This window comes from Scleropages formosus, chromosome 5 (genome assembly GCF_900964775.1).
Source record: "Scleropages formosus chromosome 5, fSclFor1.1, whole genome shotgun sequence".
Taxonomy (NCBI): Eukaryota; Metazoa; Chordata; class Actinopteri; order Osteoglossiformes; family Osteoglossidae; genus Scleropages; species Scleropages formosus.
Window position 1 is genome coordinate 8,107,115 of NC_041810.1, and position 27,270 is coordinate 8,134,384.

General features: G+C 48.7%; 1 protein-coding gene and 1 long non-coding RNA gene across 7 annotated transcripts in view; one reads left to right on the forward strand and one right to left on the reverse strand.

Moving 5' to 3' along the window:
- Window positions 1–4,569: 4,569 nt before the first annotated feature.
- Window positions 4,570–10,869, forward strand: LOC108933833 (uncharacterized). The gene is made up of 3 exons (XR_001966089.2): window positions 4,570–5,633; window positions 6,021–6,156; window positions 10,793–10,869. It is a non-coding gene; the product is annotated as an uncharacterized LOC108933833 (long non-coding RNA).
- LOC108933831 (voltage-dependent calcium channel subunit alpha-2/delta-2-like) overlaps window positions 6,297–27,270 on the reverse strand; it is a 32,688-nt gene continuing 11,714 nt past the window's right edge. For 4 of the 6 annotated variants that reach the window (XM_018751180.2, XM_018751178.2, XM_029252087.1 and 1 more), the window contains 22 exons: window positions 26,849–26,923; window positions 26,541–26,612; window positions 26,341–26,412; window positions 25,875–25,936; window positions 25,169–25,245; window positions 24,691–24,751; window positions 24,132–24,229; window positions 23,797–23,887; window positions 23,511–23,573; window positions 23,102–23,205; window positions 22,897–22,995; window positions 22,042–22,133; window positions 21,811–21,858; window positions 21,257–21,328; window positions 20,681–20,833; window positions 20,513–20,565; window positions 19,857–19,912; window positions 19,619–19,748; window positions 19,292–19,398; window positions 18,656–18,738; window positions 10,790–10,882; window positions 6,297–6,353 (listed from right to left, as the gene is read on the reverse strand). In XM_018751180.2, coding sequence (XP_018606696.1) covers window positions 6,312–6,353; window positions 10,790–10,882; window positions 18,656–18,738; window positions 19,292–19,398; window positions 19,619–19,748; window positions 19,857–19,912; window positions 20,513–20,565; window positions 20,681–20,833; window positions 21,257–21,328; window positions 21,811–21,858; window positions 22,042–22,133; window positions 22,897–22,995; window positions 23,102–23,205; window positions 23,511–23,573; window positions 23,797–23,887; window positions 24,132–24,229; window positions 24,691–24,751; window positions 25,169–25,245; window positions 25,875–25,936; window positions 26,341–26,412; window positions 26,541–26,612; window positions 26,849–26,923 — 1,803 coding nt within the window. In that variant the 3' untranslated portion in view covers window positions 6,297–6,311. Of the gene's footprint in view, window positions 6,354–10,789; window positions 10,883–16,854; window positions 17,931–18,655; window positions 18,739–19,291; window positions 19,399–19,618; window positions 19,749–19,856; window positions 19,913–20,174; window positions 20,281–20,512; window positions 20,566–20,680; window positions 20,834–21,256; window positions 21,329–21,810; window positions 21,859–22,041; window positions 22,134–22,896; window positions 22,996–23,101; window positions 23,206–23,510; window positions 23,574–23,796; window positions 23,888–24,131; window positions 24,230–24,690; window positions 24,752–25,168; window positions 25,246–25,874; window positions 25,937–26,340; window positions 26,413–26,540; window positions 26,613–26,848; window positions 26,924–27,270 lie in introns of those variants that run through there. The other 2 variants (XM_029252089.1, XR_001966088.1) reach the window with 2 other exon arrangements.

The following is a 27,270-nucleotide window of genomic DNA, read 5'->3' on the forward strand; positions in this document are numbered from 1 at the left end:
ACTAACTGCACTTAACTATCATGCATCTGTATCTAAGTGTCTCTTTCTGCTAATGTAATAAACATTGTATTTTCAATGAGATGTACGTCACTTTGGAGAAAAGCATCTAAAAAGCATTGGACAGTTGGTACTGTAGTGGTTAAAGCTGCTGCCTTTGGCCTGAAACGTTGCAGGTTTGATCCTCCCCTCCAGCTGTAGTATCCTTGAACAAGGTACTTACTTTAAATTGCTCCAGTAAATTACCCAGCTGTACAAATGGGTAAATAATTGTAACCTTGACACTGTAAGTCACTTTGGAGAAAAGAGTCAGCTGAATGAATAGGTGAAACTGTAAGGACAATGAGAACTGTACAGCAATCAATTGGGAGATGAAACTGAAAATAGGGAGGAAGTATGAAGGTGGACAAAGACTATCATCTATAGCGGGGGAGTGGGTTTAGCCATTGTGAATGTGATAGTGAAGGATGCTGCATGTGAAAGGAACAGCTTGCATGAAAATAATAATGAATAAATGTCAAGGTGCAGTAACAAAAATGATTAATGTTATTATGTTGAATGGTGGGGGGATATCCGACATACGTAACTTTTAACTCCCGTAAAGGGTTGAAGAATGGTCTATTTGCGTAAGTCGAGGGGTGTCTGCATTAACTTGCAGAACAAGACAGAAAACGTAACAGCTGGAGTAAAGTACTGTGTACAATCAAATTGAAAAGCTCAACAACACACACACACACTTTCTGAACCGCTTGTCCCATATGGGGTCACGGGGAACCGGAGCCTACCCGGCAACTCAGGGCGTAAGGCCGGAGAGGGAGGGGACACACCCAGGACGGGACGCCAGTCCGCCGCAAGGCACCAAGAGCAGGACCCGGTCCAAGCCACTGCACCACCGCACCCCCAAGCTCAATAACATATACATGCAAATCCAACTGCAAACAGCACTTCAGAAATATACATACTGTACACAAAGCTGTCTCTCCTCAAGGAAAACATTATTAATCTTATCAATCTATTTTTAAAACAAATGCAAAGTGGAGAGTATTTAGGCAGCGCTAGACAACATTTGAGTGTCAGGCCGAAATTCTGATGAGTATGATAGCGACACTGCTCTATTTCTTGTGTGACAACACATTGCAAGGCTGTTGCCTGCAGCCCCACATTCACCAGATTCCCGTAGTTTTCTTTGCTCCGGGTGATGAACAAGAGCGCCTCGAGGAAGACCGACATCGGGAAAGATACATCAATACAGCTGAAGTTCAGGAGTCCTTCCTTTGTCCTACAAACCCTGTGAGCCATGACTTTTAGTTCTTGAAAGAACATTAAAGGCAGATTATTAGCTGCAGAGGAAAAAGTGACTACTGTATTTGTTTTCAGCAGGAACGCAGGTTGCCCCTTACTGTCATTAATAAGAACAGTGACATACCATACAGTTAAGTTTCTACCTTTAAGTTTATTCCAAGATGAGCCAAAGACTTAGTGAAAGCATTACAATATCACATTCAAGCTCCTTACTGTACAGCGTCATTCAGTATATCATTCACGGAAACAGCGGTAAAAAATTATTAAATTAGCAGTAGTTTAAAAGAAGCGTAGCCTTCATAAATTCTAAACGATACCGATCATTACTGCATGCATAAGAAGACATCTGAAAACTGCAGCACGTTAAAAGTGTCTTTTTGTCAAGCTATTGTTGATGATGTTACATTCAGTGCATGACAGCCAGTGCATTTTTCTTCACGCAAAATTGATCTTTACTGTTTTCATGAGAATGTTTAGTTCACTTTGCGAATATTCCAAGAATTAAAATGTTTCTGCGTGCTGTATTAACGTGCCAGTGGAGTCGTTAGGAGGAAACTAGTAGAGTTTTGACTCTGCTGAGACAAAAGAATAACATAAATTGTCCTATGACACACACACACACCTTGTTTCTGTTCATATACAACTCTAAAATATACATCTTAGCTCATTCAGCTTTGCAGACTTTCACAAATTGTCATAATGAAGGCACATGCTAAAACATTTCTGCAAAATTCTTACAAAAATTTTGTTGCATCATGACCTGCACAGCAACAGAATGTATTTACTGTGTCCAGTCAAATGCGAACAGATTTTGAGATGTACATCTAATAAGTAAAAAATACGTGTACATTTGCATACAGAGAAATACGGTAAATGTATCAACGTATCCCTTGCATCATTTGACAAATGGTTTTAAAATGTAACAGGGAAAAAGAAGAATAAGCTGAATAAATCCCTCCAACAAAATAAACAATAACGGGAAACAGGAATATACAGATTCAGAAATCTGCCTCTTCAAAAGTTTCAACTTGACTGACGATTATTCATACAGTCTAATTTTTATGTAGAAAACTATCAAGCAGATTGCTTCTTAAGTTGAAAGGTAAAAGTCACAATACAACACTATGTTTCATGGATGATTCTGATTACCATGTCTTACAGACATCCAGGGGAATGAGCTTCATGCACCCAGGAGTTTGCTAGAAGTGTATTTGATGAGAACTTTTGGAGTAGCTCTCCAAGAGTGGTGTGACAGATAGCAGGGCTCCAAGTGCAGAGCTGAGTAATCAGCTATTTTTGTATTTATCCTCATAACAACCTGGTGCAGGACAGATATCAAGTATGACATTTTTATCAAGCGTTTGAACCCTTTTCATGACCTCTCAAGAATTTAGCTGTCCTATATACTTTGGCCAGTAGAATATCATATTTCTGATGGAAGAAACTGCAGCGCTTGGCAATAAATCTTGTGCCCAAATTCTAAAATTTGATCTGTTCTTGACTATAAAAATAGCATGGTCACACTTAACTCATTCCAAGCAAGCATGTATTTCAGAAAATGGGCTTCTCAAACAAACACACTTCTTACATCAAATGAGACTTTCAGATGAAATTTTTTTTACCAGTGTTACATGACATAAAATTAAGGTAAAATAACTGAACCTAACGGTCACCTAAAACCTAAAGTAGTGCTTGTTGGCTTGGTTATAAGGGACATCAGGTTTTTAGAGAAGGAACATTTAAGAACGTTATACAAAATTTACATTTACATTTATTTCTTTATCAGATGCTTTTCTCCAAAGCGATTTCCAGTGAACTCTATGTAGTGTTACTAGCCCACACACCTTATTCACCAAAATAAAACTGTATGAAAAGTCTTCATCTCTACACAGTGCATTCAAATTTGTCACCTCTTCCAAGAATAAAAATGTCAGTTCAGCATTTTAATATAAGAAAAGTTCTCAACTGTCATGCACTGGAGTCTCAGAAATGTCTCTCATGCATTTCTTAAAAATCACAGTTGTGCATACTTATTTATATATAAAACTTTGAATTGCTGGAGGCACATCAAATTAGTAGTTTGCATATAAAACTTTGCAGGTAAACAAGCAAACAGAAGCAGACTAAAACATAACTAACTATAACAGGTGTAAAGTCACTTGCAAACATGTTCAGCAAAGGCAAATTTTTGAAAAGGACACCAGAAAACTGAAAAATAGCAGGTGTAAAGATGTTAGTCTGCACAAAAAACTGACTTTTTAACTCCTACCATTGTTACGAGTGCTGGGTTCACTTTTCTTAAAAAACATACATTTGATATGCGTAATATCAAATAAAATCAGATGTGCCACTTATCAAACTTCATGTGCTTACAGGCATGAGTAAGGCCAACACAAGAGGGTTAAATTTTAAAAATAACCAAAATAATCAACTTGCCAAAATAAAAGTGAAATATTAATTTTTAATAAGGAGAAAATGTGTTAATACAATAGAACTAAACCAGCTATCAGAAACATTGCATCCCTACGGCCTATATGTGTGTCCCCGGGAATTGTGGAATTCCAGCTATGTTTAATTTTGAAGTTATGAATTCAAGACAACAATATCATCTATGATCAAAACATGATCTCTTCCAAGACACAGCAGTATTCACCAGATCCTAATCTTCAGAGTACACGTGTCTGTCTAACCACACTGTCTATGCTACAACAATGTCCCACCTGAACTACGGTAATTCCCTCACAGCTGGATTACCCGCATGAGATATCAGGCCACTCCAGATCATGCATAATGGGACATCAGCTCATCCATAATGCTACTGCTTGCTTTGCCTTTGGCGAAAGGCAGTCTTCAAAGATCTCATCGTTCCTGGTTTCCTTTCATAGTCTACCAGTCAAATTCTTGTCCAAAACCTTGATATTCCAAGATGCCAGGGGTACAACTCCATCATACAGCCACACTTTCATTAAACCATAAACCGCATAAACAGCTCATCGAAGGTGTGCAATAATCGGAATAAAGTACTAGAAAAATCTCCTCTTCGAGTCCAGAATTTCAAGTACAAAAAATAACTCTAAACAATCCCTATTTTTACAATCAACAGTTCATCATGTTAAAAATTCCAAAATTAACTATATAAAATAAAAAATTGATTAAAACATAAGGTATATTTAAACATTTATTTTTCAAATATTATAACAATAAGACAGACACTTACTCTCAGATGTGATATTCTCTCTAATGTGATATTCATGGTTTGATAAACTGTGATGTTCTGAGAGTGGCGCTGACCAAGCAGCTATTTTTGTATTTAGTCCTAATAAGACCATACTGCTATGAGCAGGATATCAAGTATCACATTTTTATTGAGCATATTAACCCTCTTTATAACATGTGGATCAACTTCAAAATACTTCCTTGCCCTATCATATCATTTTAAATTCAGACTACATCATTTGATCCCTTGTTGATCACAAATTAAGTGCAACACTACTTGAAGAAAAGTGATTGTGTGATATATGGTAGGGAAAAAAAAACTTTTGACAAATTACTTTTTTAGCAAGCCTATAATGCACTAAAGGGAGGCTGCCATTCATAATACCTGATGCCAGGTAAATCATTGCTGCTACATTTACATAGTCCTTTCTTAGTACCCCCTTCTTCTTTTTCCAACTCATCATTTCCAGACACCCAGAGATAATATCTTTTTACCGGGGTGAGTGGGACACATTTTTTATGTCTAAATAAGTGAACACCATTATAAGGGGAGGACGGGTGTATTGTAGTTCTTTGCAGTGTATCAATTTATAAAGGTGTTCTTTCTGTATATCTTTCCTTCAGTGCGGACTGCTACAAGATAACTGTCATTAAGTGTCATGAAACTCAACCTGTGAGCCTCACTGGTTAAACAAGGAAGTTGTCTATCAATTCTGCGTCAAGCATACTAATAAAATGTAACTTTCACGTACCACTCTGAATAATGTAATGACACTAAGGGGGTCTGATGTAAACCAATGTAAACAGATGATGTTAGTGTCCATTCTTGTATAGTCTTAATTGTCCCATTCCTGATGTTCTGTTTGTCGTTGGGGAATTCTGGGGTGTCATGGCAAACAGAGGACATGGAGGAGGCTGGACCCAAGTGCAGGAGCATTTATTCAAAACGGAAGGACTAGGCTGGTTCTTGTGGTCGGAGACTGGCGAATGGTCGGTCGATTGGAAAACAGGCCTGGAGCGAGTATCCAACATCAGAGTCGAGGGACGAAGCGAGCAGTCATGACCAGGGAGACGTGGAGCTGGGCTAGGGAGCAAAGAGAAGCAGGACATGGGACAAGGTAGGTTCAAGAGCGCAGAGGGGACGGTCAGATTCCACAACCGGGCAATGGTAGTGTTCTTTATACTCAATTGCTCTAATTACAACCATGTGCTGCTGGTTGAGGTACGGGCATGGTCGTGACATGGCGGGGGTTCCACGGGTGACCCCCTAACCATTGTGGGGAGTAGGGGGACTCAGAGTGATCTAGGGGAACTCTCAGCTGTTCAGAAGGCTGTCTCATACTATCTATTGCATCTTTGTCAAGGTCGACATTGAAAGACATGTATGCGTTCAGTAAAGAGCACTGTCTCCAGTAGCTCCATGAGGGATGCTACAATATTATATTTACATTTACAAATGTATTAATTACATTGGAATTTCTATTTGTTTTCCACCTGCCTTGCAGTTCCCACTCCTCACTTGGATGCAAAGTGATGGTCGGCGCTACAGCTGGTCACACACCATTCAAGTTTGTATAATCACTTCATAGAAGAAATGCCCGTGAGTGGCCAATACCTCAGAGGTCAGCAGCATGCGGAAAGGTAGGCAGGCTGCTTCTTCATTAAATATCTTCTGAAGCAAAAACATGATTGCTCCTCTGGACCATATCCCTCCCAGTCCACCAGGTAGTAAATCGCATGACCTCTGCATTTGTTGTCCAGGAGGGATTTGTGTATATGCTTGGGGGCCATCCACGTCAATGGGCAGGGAGGAGAAGTTTGAAATTGGCCCTGTAGGACTGAAGTTCAGTAAGGTTCAGGCATGGAGGTGTGAAACCTGGGGCATATTCGGTACTGAGATGGAAACTGTAGTCTGTGTGACAGGGTTGGTTCTTTACAGAATCTTGGAAGCCCCAATGTATTTGGGTGCCAACTTCTTGGAAGGCAAAGGTGGTCTCGTATCCCGAGTGGAGAGCGACACTCTCTGTCCCGATTGATACAGGACAGTCCGACTGTCGCATACTGAGCTGTGAAGGGCACGCTGGTAGCAAAGATTCAGCAAGATGCCAGCATAAATATCATCAATAAAATACTGAATTTTGTTGGTGCTGCTGCCTGTTCACATGCATTTCACTTTGCACTGTTTCACTGTTCGTTTTGGTGCATTATTTCACTTCAATAACATTTGCTGTTTGAACCAGCTTTGGGTGCCGGGAAAGGCCTACCGGTATCTATGTTCTGTCACTAACTACTAACATCTGTTTTCTGTTTTATCAAGGAAGTATGACAAACATATGCAGTTGGCTGTTAGAAGTAACCATATCTATTGCATTTTTCAAAAATGATATCTGTAATCTGTTTACTTACCATTCAGTAACTTAACATTTCCATTTTGTCGATAAGCTTGTATTGCGAAACCAGGGGGAGTGAACCACTGGGTGTATTTCTATATGGGAGTCCTTGGGCACAACCAACTTGACAGGGGTGTTTTACTGTGTAATGGGGTGAAGGTTTTTATATATCGTAAAATAAGGGCATTGATAAGAATCAAAAAAAGTTTTGTGCGTTTGATGTTTTGTATTTTGCTGGGTGTTATAATCAAAAACCCCTTATGAAGAAAATAAAATCGAGGCTTTCGTTCACCCCGCCCGGTATGGGGTCACCGGGGCCCCACCCTGGAGCTAGGCCTGGGGGGGGCTCGCATGCGAGCGCCTAGTGGCCAGGTCTATACCCATGGGGCCTGGCCGGGCTCAGCCCGAAGCCATGACGTGGAGCCACTCTTCGGTGGGCTCACCACCTGCCAGAGAGACCGTAAGGGGCCGGTGCATTGTGATTTGGGCGGTGGTCGGGGCCAAGTGCCCGGCCGACCCAAACCTCGGGCGCCAACTCTGGTTTATGGGACTTGGAATGTCACCTCACTGGCGGGGAAGGAGCCTGAGCTGGTGCGGGAAGTTGAGAGATACCGTCTAGATATAGTCGGGCTCACTTCCACTCACAGCTTGGGTTCTGGAACCACTCTTCTCGACCAAGGGTGGACTCTCCACTATTCTGGCGTTGCCCAGGGTGAGAGGCGGCGGGCGGGTGTGGGCTTATTAATAGCCCCCCAGTTTAGCCGCTATGTGTTGGAGTCTACCCCGGTGAATGAGAGGGTCATCTCCTTGCGCCTTCGGGTCAGGGAACGGTCTCTCACTGTCGTTTGTGCTTATGCGCCTAGTGGCAGTGTAGAGTACCCGGCCTTTTTGGAGTCCCTGGGGGGCGTGCTGGAAAGCGCTCCCACTGGGGACTCTGTTGTTCTACTGGGGGACTTTAACGCCCACGTGGGCAGCGACAGTGACACCTGGAGGGGCGTGATTGGGAGGAACGGCCTCCCTGATCTGAACCCGAGCGGTGAGTTGTTATTGGATTTCTGTGCTAGTCACGGTTTGTCCATAACAAACACCATGTTCATGCATAAGGGTGTCCATCAGTGCACTTGGCACCAGGACACCCTAGGTCGGAGGTCGATGATCGACTTTGTAGTCGTTTCTTCTGACCTTCGGCCATATGTCTTGGACACTCGGGTGAAGAGAGGGGCTGAGCTGTCAACTGATCACCACCTGGTGGTGAGTTGGATTCAATGGCGGGGGAAAAAGCTGGACAGACCTGGCAGGCCCAAACGCATAGTGAGGGTCTGTTGGGAACGTTTGGCGGAGGCCCCTGTCAGAGAGGTCTTCAACTCCTACCTCCGACAGAGCTTCAACCAGGTCTGGTGGGGGACATCGAGTCTGAATGGACTATGTTCCACGTCTCCATTGTCGGGGCAGCGGTTCGGAGCTGCGGCCATAAGGTCTCCGGCGCCTGTCGCGGCGGCAATCCCCGAACACGGTGGTGGACACCAGAGGTAAGGGATGCCGTCAAGCTGAAGAAGGAGTTCTATTGGGCCTGGCTGGCTCATGGGACTCCTGAAGCAGCTGACGGGTACCGGCGGGCCACAGGGAGCGCGGCTCTTGCGGTCGCCGCGGCAAAAACTCGGGCTTGGGAGGAGTTCGGTGAGGCCATGGAGGAAGACTTTCGGTCGGCCTCAAAGAGATTCTGGCAAACTGTCCGGCGACTCAGAAGGGGAAAGCGGTGTTCCGCCAACACTGTTTACAGTGGAAGTGGTGCGCTGCTGACCTCAGCTGAGGATGTCCTCGGGCGGTGGAAGGAGTACTTTGAGGATCTCCTTAATCCCTCCAACACGCCTTCCGTAGAGGAAGCTGAGGCTGGGGACTCGGAGGGAGACTCGTCCATTACCCTGGCTGAAGTTGCTGAGGTAGTCAAAAAACTCTTCAGTGGCAAGGCTCCGGGGGTGGATGAGATCCGACCCGAGTTTCTCAAGTCTCTGGATATTGTGGGGCTGTCTTGGCTGACACGCCTCTGCAGCATCACGTGGAGTTCGGGAACAGTGCCTCTGGACTGGCAGACCGGGGTGGTGGTCCCTCTTTTTAAGAAGGGGGACCGGAGATTGTGTTCCAACTACCGGGGGATCACACTCCTTAGCCTCCCTGGGAAAGTCTATGCCAGGGTACTGGAAAGGAGAATCCGACCGATAGTCGAACCTCGGATTCAGGAGGAGCAATGCGGTTTTCGCCCTGGCCGTGGGACACTGGACCAGCTCTATACCCTCACTAGGGTGCTGGAGGGTTCGTGGGAGTTTGCCCAACCAGTCCATATGTGTTTTATGGACCTGGAGAAGGCATTCGACCGTGTCCCTCATGGCATCCTGTGGGAGGTGCTTCGGGATTATGGGGTTTGGGGCTCGCTGTTACGGGCTGTTCGTTCCCTGTATGACCGGAACAGGAGCTTGGTTCGCATTGCCGGCAGTAAGTCAGACCTGTTCCCGGTGCATGTTGGACTCCGCCAGGGCTGCCCTTTGTCACCGATTCTGTTCATTATCTTCATGGACAGAATTTCTAGGCACAGCCAGGGAACGGAGGGTGTCTGTTTTGGTGGCCGCGAGATCTCGTCTCTGCTTTTCGCAGACGATGTGGTCCTGCTGGCTTCATCAAGTCAAGACTTGCAGCATGCACTGGGGAGGTTTGCAGCCGAGTGCGAAGCGGCGGGGATGAGAATCAGCACCTCCAAATCCGAGGCCATGGTTCTCAGTCGGAAAAAGGTGGATTGCCCCCTCCGGGTTAGGGGGGAGTTGCTCCCTCAAGTGGAGGAGTTTAAGTATCTCGGGGTCTTGTTCACGAGTGAGGGAAAAATGGAGCGGCAGGTTGACGGACGGATCGGTGCGGCGTCCGCAGTAATGCGGTCATTGTACCGGTCTGTTGTGGTGAAGAGGGAGCTGAGTCGTAAGGCGAAGCTCTCAATTTACCGGTCGATCTACGTTCCTACCCTCACCTATGGTCATGAACTCTGGATCATGACCGAAAGAATGAGATCGCGGATACAAGTGGCAGAAATGAGTTTCCTCCGCAGAGTGGCTGGGCGCACCCTTAGGGATAGGGTGAGGAGCTCAGTCACCCGGGAGGAGCTTGGAGTAGAGCCGCTGCTCCTCCGCATCGAGAGGAGCCAGTTGAGGTGGCTCGGGCATCTGTTCCGGATGCCTCCTGGACGCCTCCCTGGGGAGGTGTTCCGGGCTTGTCCCACTGGGAGGAGGCCTCGGGGCAGACCCAGGACACATTGGAGAGACTATGTCTCCCGGCTGGCCTGGGAACGCCTTGGGGTTTCCCCAGAAGAACTGGAGGAGGTGTGTGGGGAGAGGGAAGTCTGGAGGACTCTGCTCGGACTGCTGCCCCCGCGACCCGGCCCCGGATAGCGGAGGAAGATGAATGAATGAATGAATGAATGAATGAATGAATGGGTGTTATAATTTTGGTGAGCATGTATTTTGGATTTAGTTTCGGTGAGGGTGTTATGGTTTAGCCAGGGGGGTGAGGCTACAACTATAACAGGCTGTATTAGGCCACTAGTTGAGGAAGAAAGAGAAAACAAAAAGGAGTAGAGATGTGTATTGCTGTTGCTGCAGAGGTCTAAGTCTCATGGCTCACATGCCACATTTCTTTTGTAAACCATTGTTTATTGTTCACAGTTTGTTTTTGTATTTGGCTTGGATTAAAGTGTTCTGTTGAATCAGAATCAGAATCAGAACGAGCTTTACTGCCAAGTATGCTCACACATACAAGGAATTTGTCTTGGTGACAGGAACTTCCACAGTTGTTAGTGAAGATCATCTTTTTAAGCAAAGAAAAATAAATATTTTTGGTCCTACCAGATCTGGTCTCCACTGCTGCCTCCATCCGCCGTCCGTACCCTCACACTGACGTCTTCTGCCTGCCTGGCCTTTCTGGGACTGCACCACTTCCTGCAGGTAGACGTCAGCCAATTTCCAGGTGCCATCATTCCTCTTGTACCAGTCCGCCACAGCAGAAACTTCACTGATGGCAAAGGACACACTGAAAAGGCGTGACCTTCATGGAGGAATGGATCAGTGAATTTTGTGCATTCTCTGCTCAGGAGGGGACGTATCCGTTCCAGTCACACTGATTCTGGGCACAATAAGTTTGAAGATACTGGCATACTGCCTGGTTCACCAGGGGTCAGGCTGATAGACACCCCCAGATGACAGCAGAAGAACTGCTTCAGGTCCCTTATGGTTTTAGCCCACTGCAGATATCTTCTTAGGATCCATCTGTACACCCCTGAGGTTTAGAATGAAACCTAAGAATTCCACAATCTCATTGTGGAATTTACATTTTCCTCCTTTGACATACAGTTTGTGAACCAACAGCTTTTGTAACACCACCATTACATGCTGTACATGTGCCTCATACGACTGGGAGAATATGAAAACGTCATCTAAAGAGACCAACACATATGCATTCATCTTCCACAGCATGTAATTTTAAAATGCTTGAAAAACGGAGGGTGCATTTGCCAGGCCAAATGGCATAACCAGATACTCATAATGCCCTAGGGCAGTGCTAAATGCAGTCTTCCACTCATCCCCTTCACTAATCAAGTTATATGCATTCAGGTCCAGTTTAGTAAAAAGTCTTACCCCTATTAACCTGCTCAAGAACCAAAGTGATCAGAGGTAAGGAGTGAGGATGTTTAACCATGATAGTGTTTAACCTCCTATAATCAATACAAGGCTGTAGGGCACTGTCTGTTTCTATGAAAAAGCCAGATGGAGATGTGGTTGACCTAATAATCCCCAGGTTCAAGGCCTCATCTATATAAGCTTCCATTGCCTTTTATTGTGGTTGGGAAAGGGGGTACACTCTCCAGCTTGGGGGAGTGGAACCTGAGAAAATATCAATAGCACAGTCCCAAGGCTGATGCAGAAGGAATTCAGAGGCTTGAACTTTGCTAAACACTTGCACCAAGTCCTAGCAAGTGTACGAGAGCCCCAGCATTAGGCTTTCGATGGATGTGGCTCGGCAAGAAAGCATGAGACATGACTGTGAGCACTGTTTTCCCCAAGCAAGCAAATCGCTTGTGCTCCAGGATATCACTGGCTCTTCAGCTGCAAATGGATCTTGCTATTGCTGGATCTTGCTACCGCTATATTGCGATACTCAGCTGCCTGGTTCAAAATTGCAGCAGACTGTGTAGCGGCAACAGCAGCCTCAAAGTGTGAAAACTTGGGGTGCAAAGACAAGGGTGTCTACCGAGGGAGGCCTCCGCCACTACGTGAGCTCTGCTGTCAACGTCATGTTCCGTGAGGGATCATGTTTTGAACATGTCGAACATCAAAGTTGCCTGCTGCAACCCAACTGTGTGACATCAGCGTCATCAAAGACCCAGACACTCCTGCTGCTACAGCAACCTGATTTATCCTCGTCTATCAAGTCCTCCATCCTGTTTCAACCTCTCCATGAGACTCTGCAATTGCTAGTCTGCTGTGAGGAAGGCTGACTTCATCCCAGCCTACACCTCCCACCTCTCACTGGACCTCCTGGCCCTAACAGAAATCTGGATTACCCCAGATAACACAGCCACACCCACAGCACTCTCCACAAACTACTCATTCTCCCACACCCCTTGGCCCTCTGGCAGAGATGGAAGTATAGGCCTGCTGATCTCTGGCCAGTGGGAGTATTTTGCGCTCCCTCACCACCTGCACTTTTAAATTCTATATTGTCTCTATCACTGTCCCGATCACAATCATTGTAGTTGTTCTCTATCACCCTCCTGGCCCTTCTGAATGCCTCCTGGATGACAGTGATATCTTGAACTGTCTTCAACTCTTGATTGATTCTCCTGGGTGACTTTAACCTGCATGTCGAGGACATTCATGCAAGCTGCCTTCTGTCGCTCCCGCAGTCCTTCAACCTCCCTCTGTCCCAGTTCTCTGCTCCTCACAAAGCCGGCAATCGCCTCAACCTTGTCTTCTCCCGTAACTGTGGCTGTCCTGTACTTTCCGTTACTCTCCTATACGTCTCTGATCATTTCTTCATCTCCTCCCAGGCCTGCATCACTACTAATCTGTCTCCTGCTTCAGCACCCATTCTCACTTTCTGCTGCAACCTAAAATCTCTTCACCTTGCTGCCTTGCCTCTGCCACACTATCTTCTCTCTCTTCTGCTGCACAACTCTCAGATTGCTCAAATGAAAATGCTGCTAATGGTTTCCTCTCTGTCCTATCTTCCTTTCTAGACTCTCTCACAATCTCAGACAAGTTCTCGGTATCTGCCTGCCCTGATCATGCTGAACCTCGCTGCAGTTACGCTGTCCAAATTCAGGCCCCTGTTAGAAACTGAAATTTCCAACCTCCTGCTGTCACACAGAGTCACCACCTGCTCACTCAATCCGATCCTATCGACACTCCTACAGAACATTTCCCCGCAACTCTCCACCTTCATCTCCAAGATCATCAGCTCCTCGCTATCCTCTGGCTGCTTCCCATCTGCCTTCAAAACTGCCCTCATTTCACCTCTGGTGAAGAAACCCTCTCTGGATCCTGACTCAGTCCAGAACTACAGGCCACTCTCTCCTCCCTATTCTGTCAAAAACTCTGGAATGGGCAACCTGTGATCAACTGCCTGCGTTCCTTACCCAGAATCATCTCCTCGACAAATATCAGTCTGGATTCAAAGCTGGACATTACACCAAGACAGCATGCCTGGCAGTGTCTAATGTTGTCCAGTTGGCTATAGTGGCCTCCCTCTCCTCGGTCCTCATCCTCCTCGACCTTTCTGCAGCATTCAACACTGTCAACCACCAGATTACACTCTCGTTTCTTGGTCACCTTGGCATCACAGGAACTCCACTCAAGCAGTTTGAGTCCTACCTATCAGACAAAGCCTACCAAGTGGTCTAGCAGGGCTTCCGTTCATCTCCTCAGCCTCTCGCAACTGGTGTCCAACAGGGCTCAGTACTGGGCCCCCTACTCTTCTCAAGCTACATTTATTCCTTTGGCCCTATCATCACCTCTCATGGATTCAACTACCACTGCTACACCGATAATACCCAACTTTTCCTCTCATTTCCACCTGGAGCAACAGACATTTCTTTGTGCATCCCTGCCTGGATGTCTGATCATCGCCTACCACTCAGCTTCTCCAAAACAGAGATATTTCACCTTCCAGCTGGTCCACTTTCCTGTCGTGAATTCTATCAAACCAGACAACTCACTGATTTTGCCTACCTCCTTGGCTAAGAGTCTAGGAGTAATGATTGACTCAAGTTTCTCGGCACATCAAAGCCACAACTCGGACCTGCAGATACATCCTGCATAATATCCGCAGGATCCATCCCTAACAACAGACTCTGTGCAACTACTTGTCTACACAATGTGATATCCTGCCTGGACTACAGCAACTCTCTCCTGTCTGACCTTCTAGCTACTGCCATCAGATCGCTCCAGCTGATGCAGAACGCTGCACAAGTTGTGTTTAACCAGTCAAAGTGTTCCCATATATCTCCCCTCCTCATCTCGCAACATTGGCTTCCTATAGCTACCCGGGTTAAATTCAAGACCTACAAAACCATCAACGGAACTGCTCCCCGATATCTTCAAGACCTGATCATTCGCTACCCCCCAACAAGACTGCTACGCTCCTCCACCTCTGCCTGCTTGGTGGTCACACTCATAAAGATTCTTGATTCTGGCTTTAATGCGGTGAAACAATCTCCCCTTCTCACTCAGAACTGTTGATTCTCTCTCTCCATTTAAGAAGTGTCTTAAAACTCACCTCTTCAGGACTCACATCTCCCATGATCTCTCAATGTAATGTGTAAATGTTCATGCTCGATAACTTTGAGATCACAACTGTTGAATAATGGACAAATTTTCACGCTGCTACTTGTGTAATGTAAATGTTTGTTTTAAAAAAATTGTGATTAGGAATTGTTGATTATTTGGATAAATCTTTATGTAGCTTTTCATGTGATGTAAATCAGTTCAAATGGTCGAAAGCAACAAATTAACTGTAGTTCAGAATCACGTTTCTGCATCCAAGTCTCTTTCTGTTGATGCAATGCACACATTGTATTTTCTATGAGATGTATGTTGCTTTGGAGAAAAGCTTCTGCTAAATAAATACGTCAATGTATGTAAATGTAAACACAGTGGTATCACTGCACGTCGTGTGACTATAATGCAGAACTGAGGACATGGAAGAGGCTGGACCCAAGTGCAGGACTGGTTGGGGACGAGAGGATGGTCGGCGGATCGGCAAACTGAACAGAGGCGAGTATCTGAAGTCGTGGTTGTGGACGAGACAGGGGTTGCTGCCAAAGAAATGTGGAGAGGACCAGGGGAATTACAGGGAGTAGGTGGTGGGGTAAGAAGGTTGGGGAGCACAGCCAGAACAGCTCTCTTGAGTGAGATTCCGTAACTGGGAAGCAGTAGAGTGATGTCTTTTGTAGCCAGTTGCTCCAAATGAAGTTTAATCGGAGCCAGGTGCTGCTGGTTGAGGTGCGGGTGTAGTCGTGACCGTAAGTTTACCACAGCATGTTAGGTGAATGGTCCACATTCACTACCAATACACAAGGGCACAAAACACACACAGCTCTTCAAAGTGAAAATATTACCTGTTTAATTACCAATTCTGCTTTGTAAACAAGTTTAAAATATTTTACTAGAGACAAACACAATGTTGTACAAAGTTATAATTTGTCCTGTTTTTGTGTCATCCATAAAAAAGTACTCGGGAGATTCCCAGATAAGCTACAAGGAGGGAACATCGCAAGCAGCAACAAAAAAAATAAATGTAATCTGAAAAGCTTTTCATTGTGTCATTATGGTTCTGTTCTTTTCACAAATTTCACTCATGGGAGTTTCTATGTAAGTCCTGTAGCTTGGGCAAAGAGCAACTGCACGTTCATGCTTGGATAGATGTTGATACATTTATTTTAAAAATGTAAGGACAACGTGAAGTTGCAGACAACACTCCCTCCAGGGCAGCTGCAGCCCCTTCAGTTCGACCGACAAACTTGCTGGCATCAAGGGCCAACGACACCTCGTGCGCTGACATCATATACGACCCATTCCTTCGAGACCTGCCGTACAACGCACCGAAAAGGAGTGTGGAACGAGTATTCTTCACTGCAACGGCTGGTGCGGAAGGATGGGGGATGCCTCACGTTGTGCACAATCTCTACCCCCCCCGGCCTATCTACATTACAGAGGTTAATACCGCACTTACACACATACATATGAAAACATGCACTAAACCTTGGCCAGGTTTAAAAGTGCCTTGGCACTGAGACAGGGAACAAAGTCCTGGTTATGGCACGCAGACACTTGCTACAGTAGGGTCTTACAGCAGTGGCTTTGAGCACAAACTCCTCCTCGGCTCTCCAATATGGGCGACCACTGCGGCTCTCCATTGTGCTCCGCTGTCTGGAATTGGCCTCCAGAGGGAGAAGGATGGGTCTCAGGCCCGCACAGTCCACACTCCTCAAAATGCCAGCTCAACACTTACTCACATAATGTCACATACCCAAAACCACTGGCACTTCCTGCTTTTGAGCCCAGCTTCTGCTTGGCACACGTCTCTGTCACACACTGCTTCAGCTCGGCAGGCCGCGCACTTCAGAACCCAGGGAAGCAACAGTGACGTAGTTTGACAGGGTAAAACGGCAGTGTCCTGGGGGACTGAGGAGTGCGGCACTGTAAATGTTACACCAGCTGGTGACGTGCATCAAGGCACTGTCGGGGGGAAACAGAGTGTGCGTCTTTACTGTCACTTTCGTGGTCTCCTATATGTGTATGTTTGTGTTTGTATGTATACATATGGCCTTGCGACGGACTGGCGTCCCGTCCTGGGTGTGTCCCCGGCCCCTCTGGCCTTACGCCCTGTGTTGCCGGGTAGGCTCCGGTTCCCCCGTGACCCCGTATGGGATGAGCGGTTCTGAAAATGTGTGTGTGTGTGTGTGTGTGTATACATATGCAGATGTACACACAGACCGTACATAGAACATAATCACATACGCGCAAACATCGTTTAAAAGATATGAAAACATTTTTAGGTGTTAAAAATGTCATTTGTAATTGCTCCAAATATCGAAATGTATTTTAAAAGTCTGTATTACGCTATGAGGCCACATGAAGAGAACCTCTGACTGGCACTGCCACAGGAATTTCAATTTCGTGCAAAATCTAAAGCGGAGTTTCCTTCCAGCATAAGCAAAATGAAAACAACGCATGCATCCTTAAACAAAACTGGGCACTCTATTTCAAAAAGGTTTTTAAAAAATGCTCATCATAAACATTTTAGCGCCTTGAAAATGTGGTTAAGAGAAATTCCAAAAAGACTTAGTCAACCAACCTAGACTAAAGGTCTGAGGTGTCATTCAATGTTCATATTACATTATCCTACCACTGACATATTTATTTGTATCCACAATGTTTGGCAGAGGGGTCTCAGCCCAAAAAGGACGTGACTCCCTGTTGATGAAACAAACTCCCAGAGACCCACAGCATGCAGGTGTTTTTCTGTCGTTTGCTGCCATTCCACCCATTCACGTCTATCATTCATATTATACAATATAGTGGATCTTCATATATTCCTCACCGCTGAACGGTAGCACAGTCGGTCGTCTTTGTACGCCGGCAAAACACCCTTGTGAGACAGACCGACAGTGATTTGTCCGACACGTACGTTTGTGCTGCTTCATCCCAGTTCACTCGTAGAGGGAAGGGAAAGGTGTGACTAAACTGGGCTCAGGACCGCTGATGTACAGTCAGTGATGTACGGTCACGGTTATGTACGGGCGGTGAGAACGCTAATGCTTGGACCACGGAGGACAGGGGAGAGGAATCTGTGCTAAAAGAGGCCAACGTTTGGAGGGGCCAAAATCTAGAGAGAGGTGGACAGGCAGAGCAGAATGAGCTGAAGACACAGGAGGACAGCCGACGGTGGTCGCAGAGAGAAGCCCCGCCCACATTCGGAGGTGTTCTCCTGAGGTAGGGAGCAAAGAAGAGATAGAGGTGTTTGCATGTAAAATACTGTCGTGTGGTAAGCCAAAGGCAGACCACTCCCCCCCCCCACCCCCACCCGCAAGACTGACAGCAAACACACGATGCTGTGTGTACTTGATGTACTTTGCTGTATAATGTGACCGATGGGACGGGCAACCGTTTCGGCTTCCACGGTGCGGCCCACAGCTCTGTCCGCCCATCGTATTCGTATCCTTTTCCGTTGTAGACGCAGCCACAGAGCCACCCTTACACTCCTCCACTCTCTTATGTACGGTACGCGTGTTTCTCTGCTACGGTGTGTCGTTCACAGCAACCAGGGCTCTGTGTCACCGTGGGGGGAAGAGCTCTGTGAAAATGACACCAATTTAATTCATTAACTGAACTGAATTGAAGCGATGGGCCTGATGCTGCAACTCGGAGATTTTAGTTTGGATTCGAATTGCATTGAGCTTTGTGCTCTTGCTGCTGTTTTTGTTTTTGTTTGTTTGCTGCCAACTGTCGTTTGCTGTTATTACACTTACGTTTCTGGTATTTTGGTGCGAATGTGGGAAAGATAAATTGAAGGCACCTTAAACCGTCCCCCACTTGTCCCCCACGTGGTCACTCCCTGGACACACGCCAAGAGCACCCTCGCGAGAGCGCCGCACACACCCCCCCGTACACCTGTCCTGCCGACGGTCCGCAGCGTTTCTCGGCGCGTCTCACCTGGACGTTGTAGTCGAAGCAGGTGGACGGCCCTCTCCTGTAGCGCGCCAAGCTCAGCAGCTCACACGGGTTCTCTTCCTGGACTTCGCACTCAGGCTAAGGACAACTAAGCACAACCGGGGCTCCGACTCGGTTCTGAAATACAGTCACTTGGACCGACAGCGTCCAGCGCCTTGCCAGGCCATGGAGAAACAACGCATCCTTTTGCCACATATTGCTCTACATGCTGGCAAGTAAAGCTGTCTTTGTGTCCAGTCCAATGAAGACTGAGCAGTACTACGCAGAGAACAACTTTCCAAACAGCAGTAAAGGTGCATTTTTGAACAACTTGCAACTGTAGAGCGTGTGAAAGCTTTTCGGGAGCATTTTCAAATACGTGCGTTTCACATCGTGCAGCGCTGCACACTGCTCATAATGTTTCCGAATATTTGAGAAGAGACCCGAAGGAAAACGTCGTGACCACAGAAAAAGGGAAACACTGTACGTGTTGCTCCAAGGTGATTAATTACTCACTTAAAGTTTCAAATGTGCTTCTGAAATTTTTTTTTTCCTCTTTCTGGTTGTTGACAGCTTGTCACGCTGACAAAATTGGGGGAAAACTGATTTCATGAGGGAGGGGAGCTGAAGGAAGGATACACTCGGTCTTCACCTGAGCCAGCTTCTCCATCTCGCACGACTTGCAGGGGGTCTCGGCCACCACAAACAGCAGGTTGGTCTTCTCTATCCTCTTGGCATGAAACAACCTTTGGAGGAAGAGGCGCATCGCGATCGTGCTCGGCACTGCCACTTGGGCGTGCGTGCGCGCGCACACACACACACACACACACACACGCGCACGCACGCACGCACACCGAGTCAGAGCAGCCTCCGTTCCTCGCTCACGCTCCCTCGCACAGAGAGACACACTCTACGGGTGCTGTCGGAGTTGGAGCAGCCCCCGGTCCCGCACAGGCCCACACTCACCTGGAGCAGTTCCCACAGTCCTGGAGGGTGTTGTACGAGTTGCTTGTGTTGGTAAAGTAGAACTGGCTGTACACCGTCACGCAGCTGCTCTCTCGGGCATCCGCAGCTTCGGCCTCCACCGCACCTGGGTCTGAATCGGGGGTCAGCCGTGAACTGCGACGGCGCAGAACCCACAGAGCAGCCTGCACGCACTCACCTGCCGATATTGGACCGGCCTCGGCCGCTGTCTGTCACTCACCTGCAGCGAACCAGCTGTGGTACGTCAGCCCATAGAGCACATGCTGAATCAGGGACCTGAAAGTGTGACACGAGCAGTCCATCCGTAATAACGGTACCATTATTATTATTATTATTATTATTATTATTATTATCATCATCATCATCATCATCATCATTATTAGCAATGTATTTCACTTGTTCTGCATCTGCTATTCTACCCATCTTGTGCTGGTAAGACCAGGAGAAGGAGAACGCAAGGAGAAAAATCAACAGAAACCTAAAAAATTCTACATTCTTATTTTCGCTCAGATTCAGACACAATATGAACCATTTATACCGGATATTCTGCACGAGCAGCTGGAGTTCTGCAAAGGAGTCACACATGTCCTCATCTGCTGCGCTACTTGTGTGCTTTCCAGCACGGCCAGATAATCTGCAACATACTAGTACGAGGTACTAATATTTTTTAAAAAATACATACATGCATACATATGCTGTATAAATATGTGTTTCAAATGAGAGACGAACACAGTAATTGGTTTAAACAGGCAGCTGTTGACCTGTGGAACACTGACAGCGAATCACAGAGCTGCACAAGGGGGCTCAGCCAATCAGAGCACAGTATGGGGATAATTGGGCTCTGCAGCCCGTTAGAGAGAAGTGCTGGATTCTTACCAGGTTGCTGCCGATGTCCACCAGGCGACGTTCAGCAGGTCTGCGATGGTTGGCTTAACAAACATCAAGCAGAGAACATGTGAATGTTGCGTCTCTTGACTTTTCACACACAAGTGTCACGCGAGATGCTGGAGCAGTGAGGTGATGACAGAGAATGAACGCGCTCACCACAAAGACCCCCCGGCGAGCGGCTCCCGTGCGGCTGCTGGCCGTGGCCTCGCAGACCGCATGGTAGTCGAAGGATTGCTTGCGGGCGTAGATAGAGTTGTTGAAGAGGGCGTGCATCAAGGACGGGTCCACGTCACCGAAGAACTGACCCACCTGGTTCAGCAAACAAAAACAGATAAACACACAAATCATGGCTGAAACGTGACGTGATGCACACACAAATGATGCTTAGAACACGAGACCCCCGGTGAACTTCCGCTGATCTTTATTATAGCCACAGCTCAAGTGTTAAGACACCGCACTGCCAAAAACTGACACCAGAGTGGTAAAACGCGGTGAATATATGGGACGGATGTGGCAGAGGCTGTACCCAGGCTTCCGGTACAGCTGCCTGTGTCAGCTGGGCAAATGGTGCTCCCCAGCATGGTGAAAGAAGCAGGCAGCTGACAGCAAGCGCATGGGAAGAGCTCTGGGGGTCGCGTGACAGCAAAGGGGCTAAAATGCGAAACATTCTCACATTATAGTTACAGAGTTTATCGACTAACTGAACTCGAGTTATCCTACTGGATACCGCACCTTTTTCCAGTGCTCCTTCTGGTTGGACATAACGAGGAAGCCTCCATCATCCAACAGGTAACACATGAGGTCCTACAGGGAAGAGCTGAACATGAGTGACAGGCGGAGAGCTTTGGCGCCGGCACCCGTCCTACAGCTCGCCCGGCGCCGTCAAGAGTACGGGGCCGAAGACACCCACCGAAACGGCCCTTGAACATGAGAACAACGACACTGTCTGAAAAGCAGGCGACCGGAACGTTACCGGGCACGGAGCACGATGTCTGTGTCCGGGCTGTGCTCTACAGCAGCCTACAACGTGCAAACGGTTCATCGGGTTTTTGCTTAGTTTTGCAGGACGACTGTCCCGGCGGACGAACTGGGTCAAGTGCGGGACTGAGCTACGGGACGATGGAAGAACCCTGCAACTACTGAAAGGCACCGGATCGCCTTGTCCACTTCGAGTGCACGGCCCGAACACCGGCACTCATGGAGTTTCTTTTCTTATTTCGCTGTGAACGCACTTCCGAGTATTTGCTGGGATGTCACAAAGGCCAGAGAACGAAAGGCAGCCTTACGTCACTGTTGACTTCGCAGTCCATCTCGCAGCTGCTGGATGGCCCACACTGTCCAAAAAAAGCAGCACAAGTCAGTGTCCCGCTGCAGGTCAGCCCGGTACCGCAATAAAGGAGTCCCCTCGACCCAGGGACTGACAATGACTGTGTGTGCGTGCGTGTGTGCATGCCTGTGCGTGCATGTCGTTGTGTGTCCACACATGCACTTTCAACGACACCAGAATGCTTCGGCACCTTGTGGGAACCCTGCCGAGCGTCAGACTGGTTGCTGGCCAGGATCTTGAATTTGTCCACCCAGGCCTCAAGGTCCAGTTTCACTCCGACCACTAATCCGCCGCAGTCCCCACACGCAGGAAGCCAGAATGGAGAATGGACACAGGAGGTCACGGCGGGACACGTGACACGGAAGAATGAAAGAAAGATCAAGATCTCTTCAGATCGTCTATGGTGTAACTGTTCACGCATCGTAACTCCAGAAGCATCCCCAGATACAACCTTTCTTCAGCCACTACTCTGGCATTGTACTGCTCACTTGTGTATCTTATAATACACACACACACACACACACACACACATTTTCAGAACCGCTTGTCCCATACGGGGTCACGGGGAACCGGAGCCTACCCAGCAACACAGGGCATAAGGCTGGAGAGGGAGGGGATACACCCAGGACGGGACGCCAGTCCGTCGCAAGGCACCCCAAGCGGGACTCGAACCCCAGACCCACCGGAGAGCAGGACTGCGGTCCAACCCACTGCGCCACCGCACCCCCACTATCTTATAATATTTAATTTAAAAAAAAAAATTGGTGTCGGTATCAGGATTTGTCTGTGAGCGATGAACCTCGGTATAGCAAACGGTAGGGAACAAACTAGGTTTGCTTGAGACTTTCATGTCTGCAGCTATGTCTCCTTCTCTCAATGTAATGCATAAATTGTACTTTTGCTGAGATGTATGTTGCTTTGGACAAAAGCGTCTGCTAAATGAATAAATGAAATGAAATGAAAGATTCTGCATTTTGTCATCAATCTCCCGAGAGCCCATAATGTTTGCCAAGACAGCGTTCTGTCCCCCGGTGTCTCTGCGTACCTGCGGGTTTCACCGTCTTGCCCCCTACAGTGATCTCCACCGCCGTGGTGACCAGGATGCCCACGGTGCCGTTGTCTGAGCCGAGAGCCTCGTCGCCAGCTGTGAGGACACGGGCGGCTGGCTCAGCTGTGCCTATTTACACCGTGGTGCGGTGAATTGTGCGCTGCAAGCAGGTGGACCTCACCATCCGGCCAAGCGCACTCACCGCTTCGGAGCGGAGCGTGGAACACGTAGCCCTTCTTGTCCATGCTGCGGCGGTAGTAGTTGCTGTTAAAGGGCTCCGGGTCCTCGGTCCAGGAGTCGGCAGCCCTGTGAGACACACGAACCGGCACCCGTGACACTCCAACAGCACAAAGCGAGCGACGAGCCGCAGGAGACCAGACTCGCGCACCGCTGACAGCACCAGTGCAAAGTGTGAGCGTCCTCCATCTGCGGGACGGGACGATGAGCCGGACTCCTCGTTGGCGAGAGGAACACGAAACAGAGCAGCTCCCAGGCAGTGGACTCAGCGGACTCACGCTTCTCACTGGTGCTGCTACAACAGTGTCTTTTTTACTCTGCGAGCGCCAGTGGCGCCGTGTTTCAGCCCCTCCCTGCCCAGCAGGCACACGCACGTGTTGGGAAAGACTCGGGTGACTCCGCTGTCCGTGGACACGAACAGTGCCAGGAACCCGTACCTGCAACACAGAGAGAGGGCCGGGGGGGCTGTTAGACACCATAGAGATGGGCAATCCCGGCGCTCAGCTCACACACTGGGGATCAGATTTAGCTCGTAGTTGGGCTGCAGGGGGAGGGGGTCACAGGGGTCACAGGGGTCACCGGGGTCACTAGGGTCACGGGGAGCAGCAGTTCCGAGCACAATCTGTCCCCGCTTTAAAACACGCGTCATCCTGCACTCACGTGTTTAGGTTCTTGTTCTTCCACACCCTCGCTGCCAGCTGCCAGACTATGTCCGATTCCAGGATCAGGTTGTGTATGAGGTCCTGGTCGCCTGTTTTCACGTGAACACACACACACACACACACACACACACACACACACACACACACACACACACACACAGAGTTCAGCATGTGGTACAGCCACCTGATACTCTTTGTCGAGTCCGTCACTAACCTTTGCACGCAAATGTTTCTGTACATTACTCAACGACGTGGATGCTGTCCTACAGTTCCCAGTTCAGGCTGGCAAAACAGCCCCCCGGTCAGAGGTCAGAGGATGAGAGCGACACTCACAGTCCTTGGACTCAGGTGTGATCTCCACCATCAGGGATATGAAGTTCTCCAGGAACTGTGTGTTGTTGTCTGTGACGTGCAGCTTCGTGCAGTACTCCCTGGGGAAGCAGCGTCGTCATGGTTACAGCGTTGTCACGCCGTTGCCGTGGTCACGGTGTCGTCATGGTCACAGGCAGCGAGACACGGGAAGCAGTGCGATTCTCAAACGCTCGTTGCATTTTGTATGAGCGCACACACTCCAGCATGTCGGCTCTCACATCCCCTCACACACACAAGGTGTCACAGAGCAGAAGGCACGTATTGTAAAGGTCACAAAGAAAACGATACTCTACCTTTACTTTAAAATAGTGCACCATGGCAACAGCAGCGTTTTATGCCTAATATGACAGATGAATACAATGATTTTCCTTTCCTATCGTGTTTTCTACCTGTACACTACGCACTACTGCGTAAAGTGACATCATTACATTGTGATCAGCGACCTGCAGATCCGTCCCCAGAGCCTGGAGCAGGAATGGAACGCGGGACGCAGCACAGCGAGCGACAGGGTGCTCCGTACCTGGGAGCAATGAAGACGTGTCCTTCCGTGTCGAAGGTGCTCGGCAGCAGGGACTCCAGGTCTGAGGACAGACGGAGGAACGGACGGACAGGCAGAGACAGAGAGACCCTCAAACACCATGAGATCGCAGTGAAAGACTTTGACTGGGACCATTTTTACACTCCAAAGACAGGAGTCGGCATCGCCTTTAACAGAAACAATCTGTCATTCCGTTACTTTTCCTGGGACTGTTCAGCGTCCAGGAAACGGGAAATGAACCGACCGCCTGTAACGACACGTGTTCGATGAGTTAAATCTTACTTTTCGTTCTTACTTGTAAAATAAAGCCGAGAGAGAGGGAGCACGACACGGGACTCGCGGCGAGCTGTGGCGCGGGGCGAGAAACGGCGAACTGCGGCAAGAGTCACGAGGAGCAAAGGAGGTCCGGGTGGGTGAAGGGTACGAGCAGGCGGAAGGCGGAAGGCGGAAGGAAACTTACACTGCAGCTGAAGCATCTCGTCGTTCAAGTCTGCGCGCAGGTAGTACTCGTTGTAGGTGGGTAAAACCAGGCCCAGGCTGCGAGCGCCAGCATCCAGGTGGACAGCGGGTGGAAAAGGTGGCGTACAGGAAGTCAGCGGACAGTGAGAGCGCCAAGTGTTACATGCTGCTGTGATTTTACACCGTGTTGCTGAAGGGAATGTAGCGTAACACATGGTAACACACCAGAGTGCCCAAGACGGGCTGCAGCCACTGGCACTTGGACCCCTGAGCTCTGTTTCTCTCCCGGTTGAGGCTCTGGGATTTTTTTGTTCTCCTCTCCTCAGTTGCCAGATGCATTATTTCAGATCTTAGTTCTCACTCTGCTCTACTCGACCGTCACTTGTGCTCAGCACTTGAGCGCACGTGAAATCTCAGATGCGCTCGGCACGGTCCCGCATTTATCTAACCACACGCCACACACCGTGCGGGACACACACATTTATCGCCAGTCAGGGCTGTACCTCCCTTTGGAGATATTTTCCAAATAATGCAAAGTGTGTCTCTGCTCTTTTGCTTTGGTTGATGAGGATCTTGCCATAAAATGACTTTGACAAGTTACTAACAAAACAAGGCACCAAGGGCATTCCAAGCTCAAGGAGCCCGTGCGCTCACTGTAACCAGTCCTCACACTCCTCCCACCGCACCAACAGCCTCTCCCGTCTCACCTGTAGTCAGTGCCATTGACGGGCGTCCAGGTGTAAATCCTTCTCGCTTCATCGATGTACCTCTGAAGAAGAGAGGAAAGGAAACGGTAAAGAATGGAAACATCACTGCCTTGCTGGGGAACTCACCCGAAAGCTTCGTCAAATCACTGTCGGTTATACGGGGCCTGCCGTGCGCCGTCCTGCCGAAGCTCATGGGACATGGGACACCGCGAGAGCCGACCGCAAGGCATGCGCCTGAGGCAGAAAACCAGGGCCGAGCCACCGCCTCCGCCTCCACCTCCAGCGCAACGACGGGCGGCGCAAAGGCCGTCGTCGCGCACCACCAAACAGGGACAAGCGAGAGCCACCCTGTGACCCAACGTGCCGCCTGCTGGCGGGAGCAAAGGCGCCCTGTGTGTGACGAGCTACAGCAGGACAGTGTCCTGAACAGCCCTCCGCTGGGGCGTCTCCCAGAGCGACCACCTGCCTCATCGATCGATTTGACGAGCGAGCTGATGGCGGACTGGCCGGGCCGACCGTCGATCATCTGCCGCCGGATCTGCGGAGGCGTCACACAACACAGACACCGAGTCAGGGGGAACGCGCACCGCTTGGAGCACATCAGCCAGGAGACGGTGAGCGGTGCAGACGGAGACGGGTGCAGTTTGGGCTCCGGGACCTCCTCACCTCCTGTTTGTTGACGTCCTCCAGCTCAGCATCCAGGAAGTCCAGGGTCACCGGCTCGGGCAGGTTCACCATCTGTAGAGGGAGAGGGAGACACGTGTTGCGTGGCCCAGGTGCTCCTCGGAGATTGAGGTGAGCAGTGGGCGGCGCCGCTGCCTGTGCTCCGCCTCCTGGGACACGACCGGCCTGGACACCTTTCAAAGGCTCGGCAACGAAACAAGTCACTGTCCGCGTACGTAAGCCGAGGGGCCCGCGTGCCCCCTCCCCGTGTAGAGTCCCCCCCTCCGAAAGGCTGCCGGAGCGGCTCCCACCTTTGGCTGCAGGTTCGGATGCAGAAGGACGTAACCGTTGGGGTCGATGGCAAAGATGTATCCATTGGCGCCGAGCTGAAAGGAGGAGGCAGAGGAGGGTCTTTGCTGTGCCGCACCACACCTGCGTCACCATTCTCACCTCTCTGACGTGTTGTACAGCCTGGCTCACTCACCTCTTGAAGCGTGTGTGTGTGTGTGTGTGTGTGAGAGAGAGAGAGCCTTAAGTGTGGGCTGTGTGAGAGCGAATGTCGTTTCTCTGTGGTCAAAACGAGGTATGTTTGTCACAGTTTTACTAACAGGTGTGTAAACACGCTCTATAAGACTGAGCTGAGCACTGAGGCCAGTTACACACAAACGCACGCGCACACACACACACACACACACACACACACACACACAGTTGGCTGTTATTTGGGTGCTGG